Below are 20768 nucleotides of genomic sequence, written 5' to 3' on the forward strand. Positions count from 1 at the left end.
CATAGATGTTTCCAGGGCTAGGTAGGGTTTTGAAGATCTAAATTTTGGATGTCAGCAGTTAAAGTACCTATGTTCTGCTTTAGGCCCCTTGTCAAGCCTAAACATCTCTCTTTTACCAAGGACCTTTTTAGCAAAATGACTGAATTTAAATATAGGTCTCCTGACACGTGAGGCTCCATTTATGCTTGTACTGATCTTCCACACTTTTAAGTAGGGAGGCAGGTGCACAATGGAGTTGACAGTAATACTGTTCAGTGTGGAAGATGATATAAATAATACAGTCAGGGTTTTCACATGTGAGTTGTGGGAGCCAAAAGCAAGTTTAAGGGCCTGATTTTTTCAGAGCATGGGCATCCAGTGTATTTTAAAAATCAGGCTCCTTGAAGGCATCCCAAATTGGGCAGGAAAAAATATTAAGGCATATAAAACCACAAAATGCTTGTGCCCTTAGCTTCCTCTTGCACTTATGCTGGACTGCAACAGTCTCATACACCCTGTTGGGCATTGTTTTATGTACCAGAGGTAACAACAGAAGAGGACTCAATGTTTCTAAACTTAAATGGACTCTTTATTAAGAACAGTATGTACAGAGATGCTGCAACTGCAGCTAGCTAGCATTTCAGCAGTGTACATAGAGGCTGGCCTCCTGTTGCCTCCTCCAGTCTATCGCTTCTTTGCAGTCTATGTTCCCTCTTTCAAGTACCATGCAGGTAATTACGTCTTTCCCTTTAAGAATAATCGTCACTGTTGTTGCTTATTGTGTTGTTTGTGATAGTGTGCACTGACATAGCAGGGCCAGAAATTACCAGTATGTAGGTTCTCCAGGTGAGGTCCTTGTGGTGGCCTGTTCAAGTGTGCTGGTTTTCAAAGCAGTCTTTCATTTCTTGTTTGTATTATCCTGGTTGCTGGGGGACTTTTGGCTACCACATTATTGACTTTATTTTGTTGGGTTGTATCTGTTTGGTCCTCTGATATGTTTACACACTTTGTTTCTCCTGACCAGACCAGCTGACAGCTGATACTCTTTCTAAGTCCTTTGGATCCTGGCATTGGTTTGTTTTGGACATTTTCCAGAACAGCTTTTCTGGGCTCATACCCCCTGCACTCACTAAGAAATGACCACAACAATGAACTTCTGGGTTTGGAGTTAGAGGGCATAGGAGGACCATGCTCAGGCCCATCCTTGCTGGGAGCTGCTGCTCTGGAGGAGGAATATGAGAGGTATCTTGCTATGATGCAGCATTGTTGGGTAATAATTGTTTTCAGTTTTCATTTCATGTAATTTCCTTCAAGTCTTTGACATCAGTCTCTTACTGTCTACCTATCCCATTGCTCTGAGTATCCAGAGGAAGGCTTGTGATCAAATTTCCATTTGGTATTAAACCATTTGAATTCCACTGCACTGAAATGTTTCCTATTGTCTGTATATTGTATACTATGGTATTCATGCATGACCAGCAGCAACACATTTTTCATTTAATCTTGGGTGCCTTGGGTGTGAGACGTATCTGTTTCATGATGCTATCTCTTAAAGAGTACTGAGATTATCTCTTGGTCCATTTTAAACAAAATTCTGTCTTGGGAACATAGCTTACCATCTCTTGATCTTTATGATCTAGCTAAACTTTCTTTTCAAAGGTAATATGATGGAATCATCCTTTTCCTGAGAATAAAGTAGATAGGTCCTTTTTTACCCAAGCATATCTGTGTCCGTCAAGGCTCTATGAGAAAATACCTTGCAGTTTTTCACTTTTGCCTCTGCTGCTCTTAAGTCTCCTCTGAGGCATCATGCTGAAGCTCTAGCTGTTCTATCTGGCTGTTACATTTTAGGCCTCTTGTCTCACTTTATGACTGACTTTATTCTTTCAACTGTCTATCATTTAGTCTCTGAGCATCTCCATTTGGTATTATTATGGGATAAGTGTCTTAAGGGGACATGGGCTTCTGCTTGGTGTGTGCAGGATTTAGAAAGATAATTATCCATCCCTATAAACCACAGGACTTCCTTCACTTTTTTTTCGGGTCTGGAGATGTCCTCAATGATGCTCATTCTCTCGGTGTTTGTCCGGGTTCCACTGAAGTCAACAGATATCCATTGTAGGGACCTCAGTGCTCCTCAGCTTCAGGTTGTCTACATTGCATATTCTGCTTTTGACTTGGGATTTGTAGGTTTTGGGATAAGAATGTCAATAGCAGTCTTGATGTTTGGGGAGTGCTTGGTTTAGTTGGGTCAAAGACATTTGTATGCAATGGTACCAAGCAAAAGATATGGCAAAGACTGTGAGGTGGCTCAGTGGCTCAACCAGCTCAGTGTGTCAGAACTTATTCTTTACATCACAGTGAACAGCTTTGCTCAGGACAGTATAGCCTTAATAATTAGTGATGAGTAGTATCTCCTTGTAGTGTTCTGGCAAGTAGTTTTTGGTTAATGAGGATTTACATGAAATGCTGTTACCACTACTTTGTCTGATATTACTGTTTTATATAATGCGGCCTCTTCCCTGCAGGCTTGCAGTTCTTTTTTTCACTGCCAAAACTAGAAATAATGGATCTCTGCATTTGTGGGCTCCTGATGGAGTCTGCATGTGTCTACTGGCCTCAGAATGATTTAATTGTATATCAAGAGCATTTAGTAACATTTCTCCAGTCCCTCACTGCTACTTGCTCATGTTGCTAGTGTTACATTACAGATGACTCCTTGAGCCACATGAAGTTGAATTGGTCACTTTTCCAATAGTTGCAAATATGGTAGCTGAATTCACAGCACCTTTCTTCTGCTACTTAGGGTCACTGAGAGTCTTTGGATGTGCAAGTCTCATTTCAGATAGTGTTCTCTCCTTTCTACATCCTCAGCTACTTAATGCAATAGCCATTCTTTCTTCTTGGGATAGATGCAACCTTGAAACCTAAAACAGTTATGTTTCCACAGCTTTGTCCCATTGTCCATAGGTGGGTCTTTTTGGTTTTTGTGTGGCTTTCCATACTTTATACATATCATGACTGAATTCTTGGTTGGCCTGAGTATGTCACACTTCCTAGGCTATTTTAGCTTGAGTTTATGTATTGTTTTGCACTGATAGCTGTTACTGTTTTCATCATTTCCTGGGACAGTTCTTGCTAGGTTTGAATCTGTTCCTCTTAATAGTCCCTCATGCAAGTTGCGTCTCACAAATGTTTCTGCCTCTAATTAGGGAATCTTTAATGCCTCCACAGTTATATAGAGAAACCGGAGTTTTCAGCAGCACAACATAACTAGTTATTCCCTTTTCTACTGCTTCTAGTTGAAAAAAAATCTCTCTCCCTACAGTCCAGTTTTCCCTGAGATTATGGTACTCGTCAAACAACTTTATTAACTACTCCAGTGTTCTGGGCATTATTCATGGCAACAGTGTTGCATTTACTTTCTGTCTTTTTATTCCCAAAGAAATAATAAAAAAAGTTTACTTTCAGTTTTTATCTTTATTATCCCTGGTCAGTTCTTTGTATAGATTGAATTCTTGCTTGTGCAAGCTTTTTGTCTGGAAATTCAGCATTTCCTGAGTCCCTCCATGATGTCTGTTTGCTCTGCCTCTAGATGCTTCTTTCTTCCTTGTTGTTCACTCTCTCCCTCATTAGACTGCTCAGTGTCACTCACCATATTACATATAGTGTGGGTGGGGCATAAGCACAGAAAGCCTTTGAGTTTATAAAACTAACTTGACTCTTTACTAAGAGAACTATTTTAAAAAAATGCTAGAACTGCAGCAAGCATTCAAACCACAAGGTGTGCAGCCTGGCTTGCTAGTATTCCTCCAATATCTTCCCTCCAGTAACCTTTATTGCTCCTTCCACGTTCCACTGCGGTTGCTAAAATTACCACACTGGGACTTGTAAGGTTAAGGATAAGATGAAAGAATCCCATCACTTGTCAAAATTTACTGGCTCAGAATAACAAGATCACAAGCTTAAGCCAATGTTATGACACAAGAACAATTGTTGTAACTATATACAGATCACCGAGTCAAAAGACTTCATTAATAGGCACTTGTTTAGACTAAGACACTTCCTGCCTTAGGTTTAGCCTAAGCTATGTCCTTAGCCTTCCACTTTCGTGAGCAGAAATGGAAATATTCTGGGCTTTGGAAATATTTTCCAAAGGGCTAAAGGGCAGTGCTGGTATCAGAGCTGTATTTTGGCCTTCTAAATTGTCAGCTTAAAGATGTAGTTAGCTCTAATGAAAGAAAGCTAATTACTCATTCTTCAAATTTATTGTGACCTTAAATTCTTCTCTGTTTTACAATAAAACATTTTTTCTTTTGTTTGTTTGTTTTTTCCCCCCAACCATTTAGAGCTAACACTTATTGTTCAACCGCAGTGCAGTAAGTGGCCTGGCACAGCTTCAGGAAACAAAGTAAATATCTCCGTCTGCGGGGACAGGGGAAGTTACTACTGCATGTGGAATTCTTGAGATAATTCTGCAAGGACACAGTGTGATATGAAGTTTCATTCTTTATCCTTCAAGGACTGGTGCTGCTGTCCCATCTACAATGGCAGTTCATGAAAATAAAATATACAGCAGACAATAAAAAAGACTTCATTTGCTCATACAAACATAAGTTTGCGTGTTATGTTAAAGCCATTGCACAAATTCACAGTTGAAATGATCACCATGCTGCCACAAAACCAGATCCATTCAATTATTTCAGTTCAATTGGCTCAGAGGAACCAGTGAATAGATGGTTCCATCACTAGTTTTAGAAGCTGGGGTAAAATGGCCATTTCTCATGTGGGAGTTATGGATGGATGAGGAAGTCTCTGTTCTGTAAATCTGGGCTTGCATTTCACAGCAGCCAAACTTGCTCAGTAAAATGAAGAAGTCTCTGCGGAAAGTTTTTGTGAAAATTGCATAGAGGAAAGGGTTGGCACATGAATTTATAGGATAGAACAAAACCAGAAGGATCTTGGATTTTGACACTGTGATGAGAGGAACCTTGAGGGAAGCTGAAATGGCAAAAAAAGATATTGGTGCCATACACAAAAAATCAGTGAAGATCAGGATGGCCATACGCTTGGCAATTTTTGTGTCACTGTTTGAAGAGATGACATTGCGGTTTCTCACTGTGAAGTATATGCGAATATAGCAGGCACAAATGATCACAAATGCAAGGACATTCAGCACTAGGAGGAATATGACATATGCCTGAGAAAAGGGCATGTCTATATCCATTGGCAGGCAGATGCTGACTTTCATATAACTGCTGACTCCAAATATGGGAAGAAGGGCTACAGTGAAAGCAAACAACCATCCAAAAATCATAATCACCGCAGCGTGTCGAAAACGAACCTTACGATCCAGTTGCATGGCGTAGGTAATTGTGTGCCATCTTTCCAGGGTAATCGCAGTCAGCGTGTACACAGAAAGTTCACTCGCAAACACCGTGAAAAACCCTGCAGCATTGCATCCTGCACCCGTTTGCCACTCTATGGCATAATTGTAATATTGGCTTTTGGTCTTTATGTCCACAGATGCAATCAGCAGCAGATAGATGCCTATACATAGGTCTGCAAATGCAAGATTGCACATTAGAAATCGAGGGACGGTAAGTTTATATTGACTGCTTATTAAAATAACCAGTACAACAGCATTCCCAGTGATAGCTAGAATGTTGATAAACCATATCAGGACCCTGAGAATATTGTATCCCATAATATCTTCACATGGATTGAAGGCATCCGGCTTAGGAGAGCATGCCACATGAACTACTTCATTACATAAACCATAGTCAAAGTCAAACTCATTTTCTAGCAGGTCAAAATCTATGGCATAGTTGGAAATGTAATCTTCAGCTGTAGATCTTCTATGTATCCTGTCCACAGGCTGCTCATCAAGGTCCTGCTTGGCAACAGATATATTACATATTGGATGCAATTCAGAACTGGAATGGAAAAAATAATATAGTTAATAAGAAAGACACACAGCAGGAGTAATGCAAAAAATAAGAGTAATCATTCGGTTTCTTTTAACAGACTGTTAACTGATTATTTACCCCAACTCAGGACTTGAAATTAATATGAAAGCTGATGATCATTTACAAAAATATACATATACTGAAAACACAATATATTTCAAAGAATAAATGAGCCTGAGGCTTGACTTGCAAATGTTCATGAAACTCATTGCCAGTTAGAAGGATTTTATTTTGCAAGAAGTCCCACTTATTTGAACCAGACATGCATTTTGGAGGGGGATAATTTGGAGTGCTGCCTATGTAACATAAACAAATAATATAAATCATTGTATGTTCGATCAGAACTGCGTTTAGAAATTACAGGAAGTCAGATATAATAAGCAGGGATCTGAGTTTTCCGTTCGCTATGGAAAAACATGGTAAAAACCTCTCATTTTAAGGAGAAAAACTAGGGTGGTCAAATAATAAAAAAAATGATCATGATTAGTTGCACGATTCAAAAAATAGATGCATTTAATTGTGATTTTAATTGCACAACTAAAAGCTCAAAATTATGCACAGAAAAACTCAAATTATGCAAAATTATGCAAGTACTTTGTATGGTTGGGGGGTGGGTTTGCGGGGTATGTGGGAATTTGTGAAGGTATGGGAGGCTGTGGGTATGTGTGGGGTTTGGAACCTGGGGAGGGAGGTTCCTGCATGCCCTGGCAGGATGCGGGGTACCGTGGGTCAGGTGTGAGGGGCACCAGCAGGACTGGGGGGGCTGTGGCTTGAGAGTGAGGGGCAGACACACATGCAGACACTGCACAGCAGGTAATACTGTGGAGCAGAAGGAGCATGGACAGAGGGAAGGGCCAGGGAGGGCAGATTGAGGACCCCACAGTGAGGGAGTGGGGCAGGGGCTGGGGTGATTGGGGCTCCAGGGCTGGGGCAGGTAATGGGACAGAGCCATGGGCAGCTTCTTCAGGTGTGGTGGGGGGCACAGCGCCCAGCAGTACGTGCACCCCCAAGGGAGGCATAGGGGACATATGCCCCCCGGATTTGTGCATGGGGTGGAGGTGGGCTGCAGGCTTGGGGCTCTGCAACCTGCTGCTACTGCCCCAGGAGCCACGCAATGCCATGCTGTGCCTTCTGCCACCAGGTGGGCAAGGAATGCATGGCATGGCCACGCACAGATCCTGGGGCAAAGGCAGCAGAGCAGAGAGAGCCGCATCCTGCAGCTCACCTCCACCTCATGCACAAATTCAGGGGGAATGTGCCCCCATGCTTCCCCCAGGGGTGTGCACAATGGCAGGAACTGCCCCTCCCTGTGCCCCTGGATGAGCCACTCGAGACTTCATCCTGTGACCCACCCCAGCCCCAGGGCCCCATTCACCCCAGCTCCTGCCCCTGCCCCTGCCCCTACCCCACTTCCTCCCTCACTGTGGGGGCCTTGATTTGCTCCCCCCATGTTTTCCCTCCCCCATGCCCCTTCTCCCCTACAGACTTACCTGCTGGGTGGTGCCCTACACACCGCTGGGCTACGTTGCTGGCTGCAGGCTCTGGATGCTCATCTGTGTCTTTGCGCACCCCTTCCCCCCATTATAGTAGCCCGGAGCCTGTGCCCTGGCTGCTCTGTGGTCCTCTGTGCTGGCACCACTGCCCCACTAGGTGGCCTGGAGGTTGCAGTGACAGTGACAGAGCAGAGCCTGGGAACAGGTTCCAAAATCACATGCCTGATTAATGTGTTAAACAAATTAACTATTTGCTATTTTTGCTATTTTTATCAGAGAATTGGTGATTTTTAAACAGAGAAAACTAGGACTCCTAAAAGTAGATGTTGTAGGCAATCCTCATTTAATAAGTTTTATTGATGAAAATGGCATTTTTTTTTACCAAAATAGTGCTTTTGAATATTTTTTGAGTTTTATCTAAAAAAGGCTGGTTAAAATTTGAATAAAAAATTAAAAAAAATAGGTTTGGGGCTTTTTAAACTTTAAAAATAAAACTCCCAAAAATGTTTCAAGAGATTTTTTAAAGATTAACATGGTTCAGTCTGTCACTTTTTTCACGTGAACAAAATACATCTCCAGACCAGTTCTAACAATAAGAATTTGGGTGGGAGAATTAAGGGGGGAGAGATCCAGGGATCACCAACCTCATGAGTACCAAAAGGAACAAGGAAGTGTCAGCAGAAGATACTGGCTCAGACTGTTCAAACTGGAATGGTTTAACCCAAGCCCTCTTTGAACTTTACACTTGTATAAACATGCACTCATGAGTTTGCACAGAAGTGGACCCAGATCTAAGTTGCATCCTTATTTTTATTTGGCATAACAACTAATCAATTGACAAGGTACTGCAAAACCAAAGCAATCTTCCCAAATTTGTTTCTCTCCAGTACAGTGTTCAGGTAACTATCTGTCTATCCATTTTCAAGAATCAGCTACCAGCTGACATATTGGTGTGGCAGATAGCGAACCTATGAGGGTTGCTTTCTGAGTTTGGAATGAAGTTGTTAATTAGAAGATACTCTGTTTAAAATGATACTAGGTACGATTAAAAAGTGGGGCAGTACCAGCTGGTATTGAGCAGTTTCTAAAAGGTGCTAAATGTCATCCATTTTCTGTGACTCTCAGATTCAGGCCCTAAGTTATTGCACAATATTTTTCTCTGCTTTTCTGTTAGTGCTTCTGTTCAAAGAAGCACTAAGCAGGTCATGCATCTGTGATGGCGGTGCCAAACCAACATGGTTTAACAATATTCTGTTGGCACTGACCATGAGGACAAGTGAGGGTCTTAACCTCCTGATTAACAATTTTCAGGCTGAAAAGGTGATTCGGAGGAGTCACTATGAAATAAGGTGCTTGTCACTTCTAGATCTGAATATGACTCAGGCTGATAATGACAGAAGATTACAATACCATATGGTGGTTCTGGTCTACAGGTCCCAGAGAACATCATCTCTGCCTCCTGTTACAGGCAAAACCAGCCTTTTCCAAGAGATGTGCCTATCCCACACATAAGAGAAGCAGATGTTGATTATTACTGTTATTGATTTTATTAATTGTTCTTATCATGGTAATACCGAAAAGCCCTGTCTAGAAAAAAGTCATATTAAGAAGATATAAAAATCTATCTTTCCATCAGAGCAGTTATTTTGTATTATCTCTGGATTTGGCTAGTTATGCTTTTAGAATAAGGCATTACATTAGAACATATATAAACTCTAAATTATTTCATTCTGTTCTGAAGGCTGTAAATTAAAGCCCCATTCTTGTGAAGAGTCATGTATATGCTGCAGTTTGCATATTTAAGTAATTCTGTTAAAGTTAAATGAGCATAAGGGTTGCAAGGCGAAGGTAAAGAGATATCAGATTGGTATCATACAACCAATGACAAAATACAATTGCAAAACATACCACTTGGTAGAAAATGGGGGAAGGGAGGAGCAAAGAAAAACAAAGATTTCTATATTCATCAAAATTTGTCCATCACTAATTGTTCTGAAAACGTCTCATAATGTTTACTTACTCCCTACAATTTGTTATGCATAGTAGGAAATATGTGAAGAAAGTGTAGTACAGGTACGTGACAACCCAGAAGAGCATGCCAAAAGTAGGTTAACTAGAATGGGTGCTCCATTATCTGACCATTTTCCCCTCAATTTGTACAGGCTTGCCCCAGACAATGAAGAACAGGTAAGTTCTTCTGCTTACAGTTAGCAGATTTGTGCTTCTTATATTTGGTGAATTTATATCCAAATACAAAGCTTCTTCTAGTACCTAATGAGACTACTAATGGGCTTAAATATCTCACTGAATCAATGTCCTAGCTACTGCTGTGAACATACAGGTTACTGTTCTACTGATGAATTGGTTGGTCTTGCTTCATTTATACCATCCGTCAATCTATCTGTTTTATCTATCTCAAATGCAGTATGAATTCACTCTAGAGATTTAACTTTGCAGGAGTGTTTGGCTGCTTATTTAGTTTATAGTAGATTGAATCTAACAGGGAGTATGGAAAACTTTGGCTAATAAGGCTGAGTTTCTATTTCTTTTTCTTTGTACAATTGGGGAGGCGGGATCTGTAGTAAGCTGTGCAAAAAACTGTTCATATTGTGCAATTTCATGTTGGCCTTTGAGAAGGGTTCTGTTCAATTGAAGATTTGGATTATTCTTTCAAGTTCCTCTTGCTAAAACCCCCTGGTCTTGGATCACAGTATTCAGGGATATTTCAACAGAGAAAATAATGTAGAAGGCTGACAGTCCTTTGAAATTTTCTAGGATTTTTATGACAGGTAATTAATTTTCTATTTTTTCAAAATGGTTTTACATTAAAACTATCCACAGCTACCTGTTCTTGTAAAATGAAGCAGCATGTTTCCTGTATAAGCACCATGATTTCTTAAAGAAACGTGAACAGCAAACATGGAGGCAGGGCAGAGTAGCACCATAGGCCCGTGACAGATGTTAAGGTAAAGGCGTGATGGGATCTGATGCAGGAGGTGTGATTGAGGGATCCTGAATCAGATTCTGTTGCACCAAATTACCAGTGCAGGGGGAACCCAATCTTGGGCACCCCTACACCCACAAATAGCAAGCTTAGCTCTCAGCTGCATGATCACACTGTGTTCCCATAGCGGGATGCCCGTCAACTGATCAGTGCTTCCGGTTGTGTGTGCCCTAATCAGCTCATGGGACTTCCAGCCACAGAAGCACATATGATTCCCAGCTAGGGACTATGGGTGGTATACTCCCTTGACAGGAAGCCCTAATCAGCTGAAGGGCCTCCCAGCCTCTGGAGCATACAGGAATCTTGACAGGCTCCCGTGTGCTCCAGAGGCTGGGCACTGGCTGCACGTTCAGGCATGATAAAAACCAGCCTCAATTTTGTGTAATAACTTTGTGGCTTATTTCTTGCTTTATCACACCATTAACTGATTCAACATGGGGCCAGGCCACTACTTAGGATGTGATTAACCAGTTAATTATGTGTTAAGTGTAATGTCTGTCAGAGGACATAGAGATTAACTGGTTCAAAGAGGCATAAGCTTTCATAGGCGACAGCCTACTTCATCACATGCTATGAAGTATGAACTATGAAGCAGACTGATGCCTACAAAACCAGTCTGAACCAGTTAATTTCCAAGGTGCTGCCCTGCCCTGCCTTCTTGAGGTATACCAGGGGAGTGAGAGGGCAGCTGTGACTCAGTAGAATGAATAGGCCAAATCCAGATGCCACATGAGGCACTATCTCTAAGCACTTCTGCTTACTGAAAAGTGACAGTATGGAAGTTAAGAAACTGATATTACAATCTCATGAGGCAGGACTTGAATATGACTACTGATGTTGCAATGCCTTTTACAGAATAGATTTCAGGTGACAGCTCTTCCAAAGAACAACGATAACTGTAAGAAGAAAGTTATATCAACATAGTTCTTTTAGATACAAGCTGATCTTTATGTCAAAAGAATCCAAAAGCTGGCTGGAGCTCCTAATGGGCTATGTCAACTTCAGGGTTTTAACATTCAGCTTCTGCTTCATCCATATAGACCTGAAACCAGAAGGAACCATTTTATTCATAGGCAGAAGGAGGAATCATGACAAGGACTTGCTGTGTAAACCTTATACTTGTTTTTATTAAGGCCAGTTTATCTTTCACTAGACCAGCATCAAAAGTAGTTTAGCATGATGATTAAATTGGCCAATATTGACAAGCTTCCAGCAAATGCCATATTAGCTACTATGAATATAATACCTCTGTACACGGGCATTTCATAAGGATGGAGTACAAGCCAAAAAGAACATTTTCGCTGGGTTCATTTACACGTGCACTTACTGCAGAGTTGACTAATTAGCTCCGCAGTAAAGCATCACTGTCTACATTCGCAGCACTATTAGGCTGCAGTAATCTAATGAACTCTGCTGTAGGATAGTCCTGCCCAACTCATATACTATCCTAGGGCAGAATGCAGGGCTGCCTGCCAGCTAGTCCTGCACTGTAGCACCCTCATGCTCCAGCCAGCCCCTCTGCAGCATGTTGAGCTGGGGCAGATCAGCTCTGGGCTGGCAGGCTGACCCCCTGTGCCCTCTGCCAGCTGAGGCTGTGCTGTCCTGGCTCAATGTGCTGCAGTCCCAGGCACATGCATAAATGTTACACTCAGCAACAATAAATCTGGTGTGAATTGCACTGGAGTTTATTCAGGCACATTAATAGCATGTGTAGACATGCCATCTGACAAGAAAACTGCTTCTGTTTCCATTAAGCTCTACTGTGTTGTCTTCATAGACAACAGGTTTGGGGATTCCCTATATCTACAAACAAATGGAACTGGCATGGGCACACATATGGTTCCCCAGTATGCCAACATATTTATGACACACCTTGAAGTCCATTTCCTTCACAGCTGCCCTCTCACTCCCCTAGTATACCTCAACTACACTGATGACATCATCATAATATGGACACATGGGAAGGAAACTCTACAGAGATGTCACCATGACTTTAACAACTTCCACCCCTCCATCAAACTAACTCTGAAATACTCCATGCAGCAGATTAATTTTGTAGACACTGGCTGCGTCTATGTGAAATACTGATTGTGCAGTAGCTCATTACTACTGGGTGCATCTACACATGGCCATATGGAGCCATTGTTATGGCACCATCAATTAGTACTTCCTTGTGGAAGTACTAAATGATGGTGCAATAACAGCCTGTACTGTGCCGTGCCAGCCGTGTGTGGTTGTTTTTAGCTGCTACTTCACCATAGCAGCACGCCATCATGAAGGAGTGTGTTGCTATGGTGACACAGCTGCAGCATTGCAGTTTTTGCCTGACAATGCTATGTCACTGTAGCGTGTTGCTATGGTGATGTAGTGCCATGTGTAGATGCGCCCACTGTGCAGTAGCATTGCATGGCAGGAAGTGCGATGCAACGCTACTGCACAGTAATAAGTTATTGCGCAGTTAGCGTCACCTAAAAGCCATTTGGTGATGCTACTGTGAAGTAACTCTGATTACTGCGCAGTCATTTAGTACTTACTTTTTTATACAGGTACTAAATGACTGTGCAGTAATGACTGCACAGTCAGCATCTCATGTAGACATGGCCACTGCAGTGGAGGTTGGCAGTGGCCACATCACTACTGCATTGTATCAGAAACCTATTGATCTCCACAGCTACCTTCATGCCACCAGCATTCATCCTAAGCACATCACTAGATCCATCTACAGCCAAGCTCTCCATTTCAACTGAATCTGCTCTGACCACACCAGTAGTATATGGCACTCCACCCTTCAATGCAAATGTGACAGGTGGGCAGGACCGGAAGTCCTGCCCCCTTCGCTCCACCCCCTTTCCCCTTTTATGGTGTGTGACGTCATCAGCCACACCCCCTAACCCCGGTCACGTGGTGCATGACATCAGCAACTCCGCCCCTGACCCCGGTCACATGGTGCGTGACATCAGCAATTCCGCCCCTGACCCCAAACATGTGGTGTGTGACACCAACACCACATGGTTCATGACATCAGAAGGACAACCCAGGCAGACCCTCAAAGCCCAACCCCTCATGCTGCAAGATCTGCCCTAGATCACATGGTGCTGTTATGGCCTATCAGGTCCCTGACCACTCTAACCCCCCCCTACGCCGGAGCACAGGCGTAGCCTATGGGGTGGTAGGGTGGTGATGTGACCCCTCTAACAACCCACCCCAACACCCCCAACCAATTGGCAGGGGTTTCAGAGGCCTCAGACCTCCCAAGAACAATCCTGAACCAATTGGAATGAGTACAGTGGGGGGATTGGGTTTAGGCGGTAAACCCACTAGGTCTATCTGCTTTCCCAAAAGACCCCTCTGTTTATCTGAGACCACGCTAAGGCAAGCAAGGGCAGATATGGATTCTTTCACAATGCCTGTAGGCCCACTCACTACAATACCAAGACGGCCTTATAGAAAGCGTTACCGTAGAAATAGTTTTGAGGAGGAGATCCGACTCCTTGCCCAAAGACTCTTTGAGACGCCTGACCCTGTTGGGGAAGAGCCTGTGAACAGGCAATTGGAGGAGACCCAGGACCTCGAAGCAGACTTTGAGACTTTCAAGATGGTATCTTTGTGCCTGAGCCTGCGTGCGAAGTAGAGGTCACTGCAGAGGAGAGACCGGTAAGAGACTTGGAGCATGAATGTGGGGGTCTTTGGGTTGTGACGGTAGTGGTGGGGTTCACTTCATGGCACATGTGTGTTTGGAAGTAGCTAACTTAGTCCTTTATTTGAATTCCTTTGCAGCTAGATGAAGCCTTTTTAATGACACCAGAAAACCTCCTCACCAGAAGGAAGTGTATGCTTCTGCAGAGAACAAAGACCTGATGAGGCTGAAGAGTTAAGAAGTCAGCTCGGCATCGAATCTACACAAGCTCTTACATCACGTGAACGTAAAGTTTTCATGAAGTCTCTTGTTCGCGTTTCCTTTTATGGCATAATGAAATACTGCTTGAGGCAGAGACTTTTTGACCTATGCTGGGGGTGCACATTTGACTTAGGGGGTCAAGAAGCCCATGAATGTATTACTTGGTTAGATGAAGACATAAATAAAATAATTCAGGATCTTTGCCAGGAAATATGTCTTGATAGCATTTTCAATGCTGTTATAATCATAGGGTTTGCCAGGAACAGTCTCAGAATTACTGAGAAACACTTAATTCAGGTTAGACAGCTTCTAAACACTGTGTATTCTGCAGAAGATCCTAAGGCTGCCCTTCATGATTTGATCACTGAGGAAGATGAAACACTCATACCCCATATTGAACGCTTAATTGGTGCTAGAGATTATAAAACCCTGCTTAAGAGAAAGGATTAGCAAAATGAGTTTGGGGCGTACCTCTGTTGCTGTTCTGGGTGGGAGACTGGGGAATGTGAGGCTGTAAAACACAACAACAGTTTTCTACATCTAATGTATTTTAGCATTTGCTTTAGTGTCTTGGATATCTAATCACATACATATAGGGTTTTTTTGTAAAGATAAAACATTGAGACTTAATGGTCATTAGAAATGATAAAAATCCTTCTTAGGAGAAGGGGTAACAAAATAAACTAGTAAAATATTGTAAAAGTTTTAATGGAAATAAAGACTGAATTTAAAAACATATATTCTCACAGCTTTTGTATGGTATGGGTGGGGTGGGGTGGGGGTCTTGTTATAAAGATAAAACAGACCTAAAAAAAAAAAAAGATGACCATAAGTTATCTCTTACCAAAAGGCCTGCTGTAAAGATAAGGCCGACAAGGCATAATGGTCACTGGATGTGATAAGAAACACTTCTTAGAAGAAAGTTTAACAAAATAAACTAATAAATATTATAAAAGTTTTTAAGGGAAATAAAGACTGAATTTAAAAAGATATATTCTCACAGATTGTGTTATGGTATAGGGGTGATGGGGGTGTGTGTTATAAAGATAAAAAGGAGGCCCGGTGTGTCCAGATCACCACATTTTTTAAGACTAAAGGGGGTGGGTTGTCTTTTAGTGCTGACTATTTTAATACAGTTATATTTTACTTTATACATGCACTATTTTCCTTAATCTATTATTTAATTTTTAATACAGAGGACTTACTTATTGTATCATTTCATTTATATTACATAGAGTTTATCAGGTGGGGAAGCCCCAGGCCATTTTACCACAATAAGGTAAAAATTATTTTAAAAGGATTGGGTTATTTGTGGCAGTGTTGCTATAATCACACTAAGTTATAACAACTGTTTGTTTTCAAACAGAACCTCTTCTTCTAAAATAGAAAAGCAGAACAAGAACATACAGTCATGTTTTTACCCAGTAGTAAAAGGTAATTTTTCTGAAATCAGCTTCTGAAACTTTGTGTTTCCTGTGGGAGGAGAATCTGTGTGTAGGGGTTAAGCAAATTTTAAATTTACAGTGTGTGAGGAAAGTGAATTCTCAATGCTGAGATATAAATTTTATATTTCCTAAGTGATCACACTCACCACACCCAAAGAAGAGCAGGGACCTGGGCAGAGACCTCTAAAAGCACAGCCTGCAGATCAGGACCAGAAGACGGATGGGACAGAACAGAAGGGTACGATTCCTCGGAGGAAAACAAGCCACATACCTCTGAGAAACTCACATGTAAAAAGACTAGGATTCACACCCCCAAAACAGGTGATCTGAACCCTGTGAATAAGAAACCCAGGACTGATTGCTAGCACAATTTACAAAAAGAGGAGAGTCTTTCTCCTTTTTTGAAAGATCATAATTATTGTGAAAAAAAAAAAAGAGGGTGGGTTTTCGAGGTGGGTATAAACACCCTGTCTTGAAAGATCATGATTATTGTGAAAAAAAGAAGGGGGTTTGAAGTGGTACACACAGGCGTATATGTCTCAGAAAGAGTGCACAGAGCCCTTTGAAAGATCATGATTATTGTGAAAAAAAGAGGGGGATTTGGAGTGGTACACGCAGGTGTATACATCTCAGAAAGAGTGTGCAGAGCGCTTTGAAAGATCATGATTACTACCAGCACAAAAGGGTAAATTTTACTCAGAGAGGAGGTAGTCTGTGTAATTCGGACAGCAGGTGTAGTCTGTATCATAAGAGGGGGAGTCATGGTAAACGTGGGGGTAAAAATGGTTGGCCAACCAGCAAGTGGCTTGCGGGGAAAAAACGTAAGGGCCTGGTTAAAGAAGAGTGTGGGGAAGGCTAAACACCGTTTGAGGGGAAAAAAAAAAAAGAGATCCCCTAGGGATCCCTCAAACACTTCTCCTCCTATCAGTCCTGACCCTTCACCAGAACCCCCGGAGCCAGAGAGAGAGGATGGAGAACATGGTTTAGGAACCCCTTTAGAGGGTCCCTCAAATGTACCCCAGACACCCAGATCGGACCTTTCACCAGAACCCACAGAGCCAGAGAGGGGAGATGGTGACTATGGTTTAGGAAGCCCCTTAGAGGGTCCCTCAAATGTTCCCAGACCTTCCCCATCACCAAGACCTGAGGGGTCAGAGGGTTGGGATAACGAATCTGTTGTAGAAGACAGTTTAGAGGACCCCTTAAGTGCCCCCCGGTCTCCTGAGTCATTAGAGGATGTTTTACCAGATGTACATATGGTGCGGGTGAGAAGGCAAGAGTGGTCTGTAACCAGGTTTGGAGGCATGAGGTACACTGAGGAGTTCCGTTTTGTGAATCTGGAGCGTGTGCCGTTACATGTGGCATACGAAGCCATAACCCATGGGGTGGAAGAAATTGTAGCAGAACTCCGCCAGAGATTCACAGGCAATGATTATGCCCAGTTACGTATTCAGGCAGAGTTTGTCAAACTGCTTATACTCTCGAGCTATTAATTTAAACAAGATGACCCCTGAGCTGTTTTTAGAGTGGCTCAGTAAGCTGTTACAAAGCCAGAGAGAAATACTGCTCGATTCAACATTTCGGCTGGTTGTGATTGTTGTGAAAGGCCGGGGAGGTGGGAGCCGTAGAGTTATAAGCTCTATCCCCTATTCCCAGATCATTACTAAAAAGAGGAAGTATTTAATAGACTTGAATACCTATGATACTAACCTGTGCTTTGCAGGCAGTCTATTGGCTGTTACAAAACGCAGAGGGGCCAGAGATGTCAAACTGCTAGATGGTGCCAAAGAACTGCATAGGAAATTAGGACTGTCTATATATCAAAAGGTTATGCTCCATCAAGTAGCTTTGTTTGAAGACCTTGAGCAGGTTAACATTCACATAGTGATGCATAAGGAAAAAACTGGGTGGAGTTTATTTAAAACACAGGACACGCCCAGATACCCCGACACCTGTTTTCTTCTGCTACATGGTGAACATTATTATGGTGTTTTAGATGTGAGAAATGTGTTTAGCATGAGAAATTATTGTGATCTTTGTCAGACGTTGTACAGCCATAGCCACACGTGCAGGTTCCGATGTCGTCTTTGCCTGAGCCCAAACTGCTCTGAAAACGTGGGTAGGACACAGCGGTGCCCTAACTGTAAACTGTTCTGTCGTTCCAAAGAGTGCTTAGAAAAGCACGTGGCCCTGGCCTCTGAAAATAGGATTGAATGTCTGACTAAAACTCTGTGCGATGAGTGTAAATCTTATGTGGACAAAAAGCACAAGTGCAAAGGGCGACAGTGCAAACAGTGTTATGGGAAAATCACGGATGTAAACAAACACTGGTGCTTTATGCGCCAGATTAAAGAGCCTGAAGAAGGCGAGGGGTACATTTTTTATGATTTTGAATGTGTGCAGGAGATGGGTATGCATGTGCCCAACTATATTTTTGCAATGGAGCTAAAGACAGGGGAAAAAAAAAACCTCAGAAAGACGCAGGCAAAAACCCCAAAAGGGTTTGTAAAGCTAAGCCCAAAAAGCCAGAAAGCACTTGGGAGTTTAAGGGTGAAGAGTGTCTGTCTGATTTTATTAAGGTTTTTATGGATAAAAAGTTCAAGAACTACACCTTCATAGCTCACAATGCCAAAGGCTACGACGGTTACTTCGTTGTCAGCCAGTTATTGAAGGAAAAAATGGGTGTGAAACTAATCACTCAGGGCGGTAAACTCATGTGCATTGAAGTGACCAGGCTAGGCATCCGTTTCATAGATTCTTTAAACTTTTTGCCTATGAAACTTAGCAGACTTCCACAGGTGATGGGATTTGAAGGATGCAAAGGTTATTTCCCACATTTTTTTAACAGGGCAGAAAACCAAAACTATGTGGGACCTCTCCCAAAGATGGAGTACTACGGCGTTGAAAATATGATGTCCGGTGAGAAAGGACAGTTTTTAGAATGGTATCAGAATAACCGTGATAAGACCTTTGACATGCAGAAGGAGCTGGCCTATTATTGCCAGCAGGATGTAAAAATTTTGAAAGAGGCCTGTTGTCTCTACAGGGATGAGATTATGAAAATGACATGGCGAGTAGACCGAGTGAAAGTAGATGGTGAACTCCAAAATGTAGTATGCTGCATAGATCCTTTTCAATACATCACACTGGCCTCCGTCTGTATGGCCATGTACAGGTTTATGTTTTTGGAACCACAGACCGTAGCGCTTCTCCCCCCGGACAACTATCACAGGCAGAAAAAGAGGTTTTCAACCCCATCTATTCAGTGGCTAATGTACATATCGGAGAAAGAAAATATTCAAATTCAACATGCCTTACAGGGTGGGGAATTTCATGTAGGTCCCTATTTTTTAGACGGCTATGCCAACATTGGTGGGGAACCTACGGCGTTTGAATTTAATGGATGCTTTTTCCATGGCTGTGTCACTTGCTACAATGAGAAAGACCAGAACCCTTTGACAGGGACGACCTTCGGGTTTCTGAATTATCAGGCATTGCACAAGACCGATTATCTCAAGAGAGAAGGGTTTACCGTTAGGACCATTTGGGAGCACGAGTGGAGGGCTCTGTTAGAAACGGATGGGGAGCTGGCAGATTTTTTAAGCAGAACCCCGCTGCCTTCTCCACTGGTGCCTAGGGATGCTCTTTTTGGGGGCAGAACTAATGCCATCTGTCTATATTACCAAACTAAACCTGGCGAACAAATACACTATTACGATTTTACCAGTCTTTACACCTTTATAAACAAAACGAAGGAATACCCAATCGGACACCCTGAAATCATTCATGACAATTTCCAACCCCTGTCGAGCTATTTTGGAATAGCCAGGGTGAGACTGTACCCACCGCAAAGTCTTTTTTTCCCTGTGCTACCCACTAGGATGAACTGGAAACTTATGTTCACGCTGTGCCGCCTCTGCGCGGAAACAAGACAGCAAAAGTGTGACCACACAGATGAAGAGAGGGCCCTCCTGGGCACGTGGTGCACACCAGAATTGAATAAAGCTATCGCCAAGGGGTACAGAGTAGCTCAAATCTATGAAGTTTGGCATTTTGCTGAGAAGTCTAGCACCCTTTTTTCAGAGTACATAAAAATGCACCTCCGTCAGAAGCAGGAAGCCTCGGGCTACCCCGCCTGGTATACTGACCTAGAAAAACAAGAGAGATACGTGGCCAATTTCTTGCAAAAAGAAGACGTGACCTTATGCCCTGAGCACATCAAACCCAATCCTGCCAAGCGCCAAATAGCAAAATTGTTTCTAAATTCTTTGTGGGGTAATTTCGGTCAGAGAACCAACTTGCCCAACACCAGTATTGTTAGAGACCCCGAAGAACTCTTTGGCTACCTCTTTTCTCCAGCCTATGAAATTTCATCTTGCGACTTTATTGATGATGAGGCAGCCTGCGTGTCTTGGAAACACGCCAAAGAGCGTTACACGGTCTCTGGTAACACAAACATCTTTATAGCCTGTTTCACCACCGCTTATGCACACTTAGAGTTGTACTTGCTGTTAGACAGCTTGCAAGAACGTTGTCTGTACCACGACACAGATTCTGTGATATTTGTGAGCCACGAGGGAGATTGGAATCCCCCGCTAGGTGATTATTTAGGCGAGCTTACCAGCGAAATCCCGCCAGATGAACACATCACAGAGTTTGTGTCGGCCGGTCCATAAACCTATGGGTACAAGCTGTCTGGGGGAAAGGTTTGCTTGAAGGTGAAAGGGATTACCCTGAATGTGGCCAACAGTGAAAAAGTCAACTTTGAAACCTTGAGAGATCTTGTTCTAGATTATGGGGCAAACCCCATTGGGGACACCCCTAAAACAATTGTGATACAACAGCGCTCTATCGTCAGGAACAAAAGAAAGTGGACGATAGAAACCAAAACCTTGAGAAAAAAGCAGAAAGTCGTTTATGGCAAAAGGGTCCTCACAGAAAACTTTAACAGCTTCCCCTATGGTTTTTAAAGATGGATAT

The 20768-nt window shown here is 42.6% G+C and overlaps 1 protein-coding gene and 1 long non-coding RNA gene across 3 annotated transcripts in view; one reads left to right on the plus strand and one right to left on the minus strand.

Moving 5' to 3' along the window:
- Window positions 1-546: 546 nt before the first annotated feature.
- The window catches only part of FSHR (follicle stimulating hormone receptor), a 202018-nt gene continuing 181796 nt past the window's right edge, over window positions 547-20768 (minus strand). For both annotated transcript variants that reach the window (XM_059719076.1, XM_006258373.4), the window contains exon 10: window positions 547-5915. In XM_059719076.1, the coding sequence (XP_059575059.1) occupies window positions 4682-5915 (1234 nt within the window). In that variant the 3' untranslated portion in view covers window positions 547-4681. The remainder of the gene's footprint in view (window positions 5916-20768) is intronic.
- Window positions 13084-15079, plus strand: LOC132245879 (uncharacterized). Its single transcript, XR_009457593.1, has 2 exons — window positions 13084-14099; window positions 14223-15079. It is a non-coding gene; the product is annotated as an uncharacterized LOC132245879 (long non-coding RNA).

Source organism: Alligator mississippiensis, chromosome 1 (assembly GCF_030867095.1).
Source record: "Alligator mississippiensis isolate rAllMis1 chromosome 1, rAllMis1, whole genome shotgun sequence".
In the NCBI taxonomy this organism is placed as follows: domain Eukaryota; kingdom Metazoa; phylum Chordata; order Crocodylia; family Alligatoridae; genus Alligator; species Alligator mississippiensis.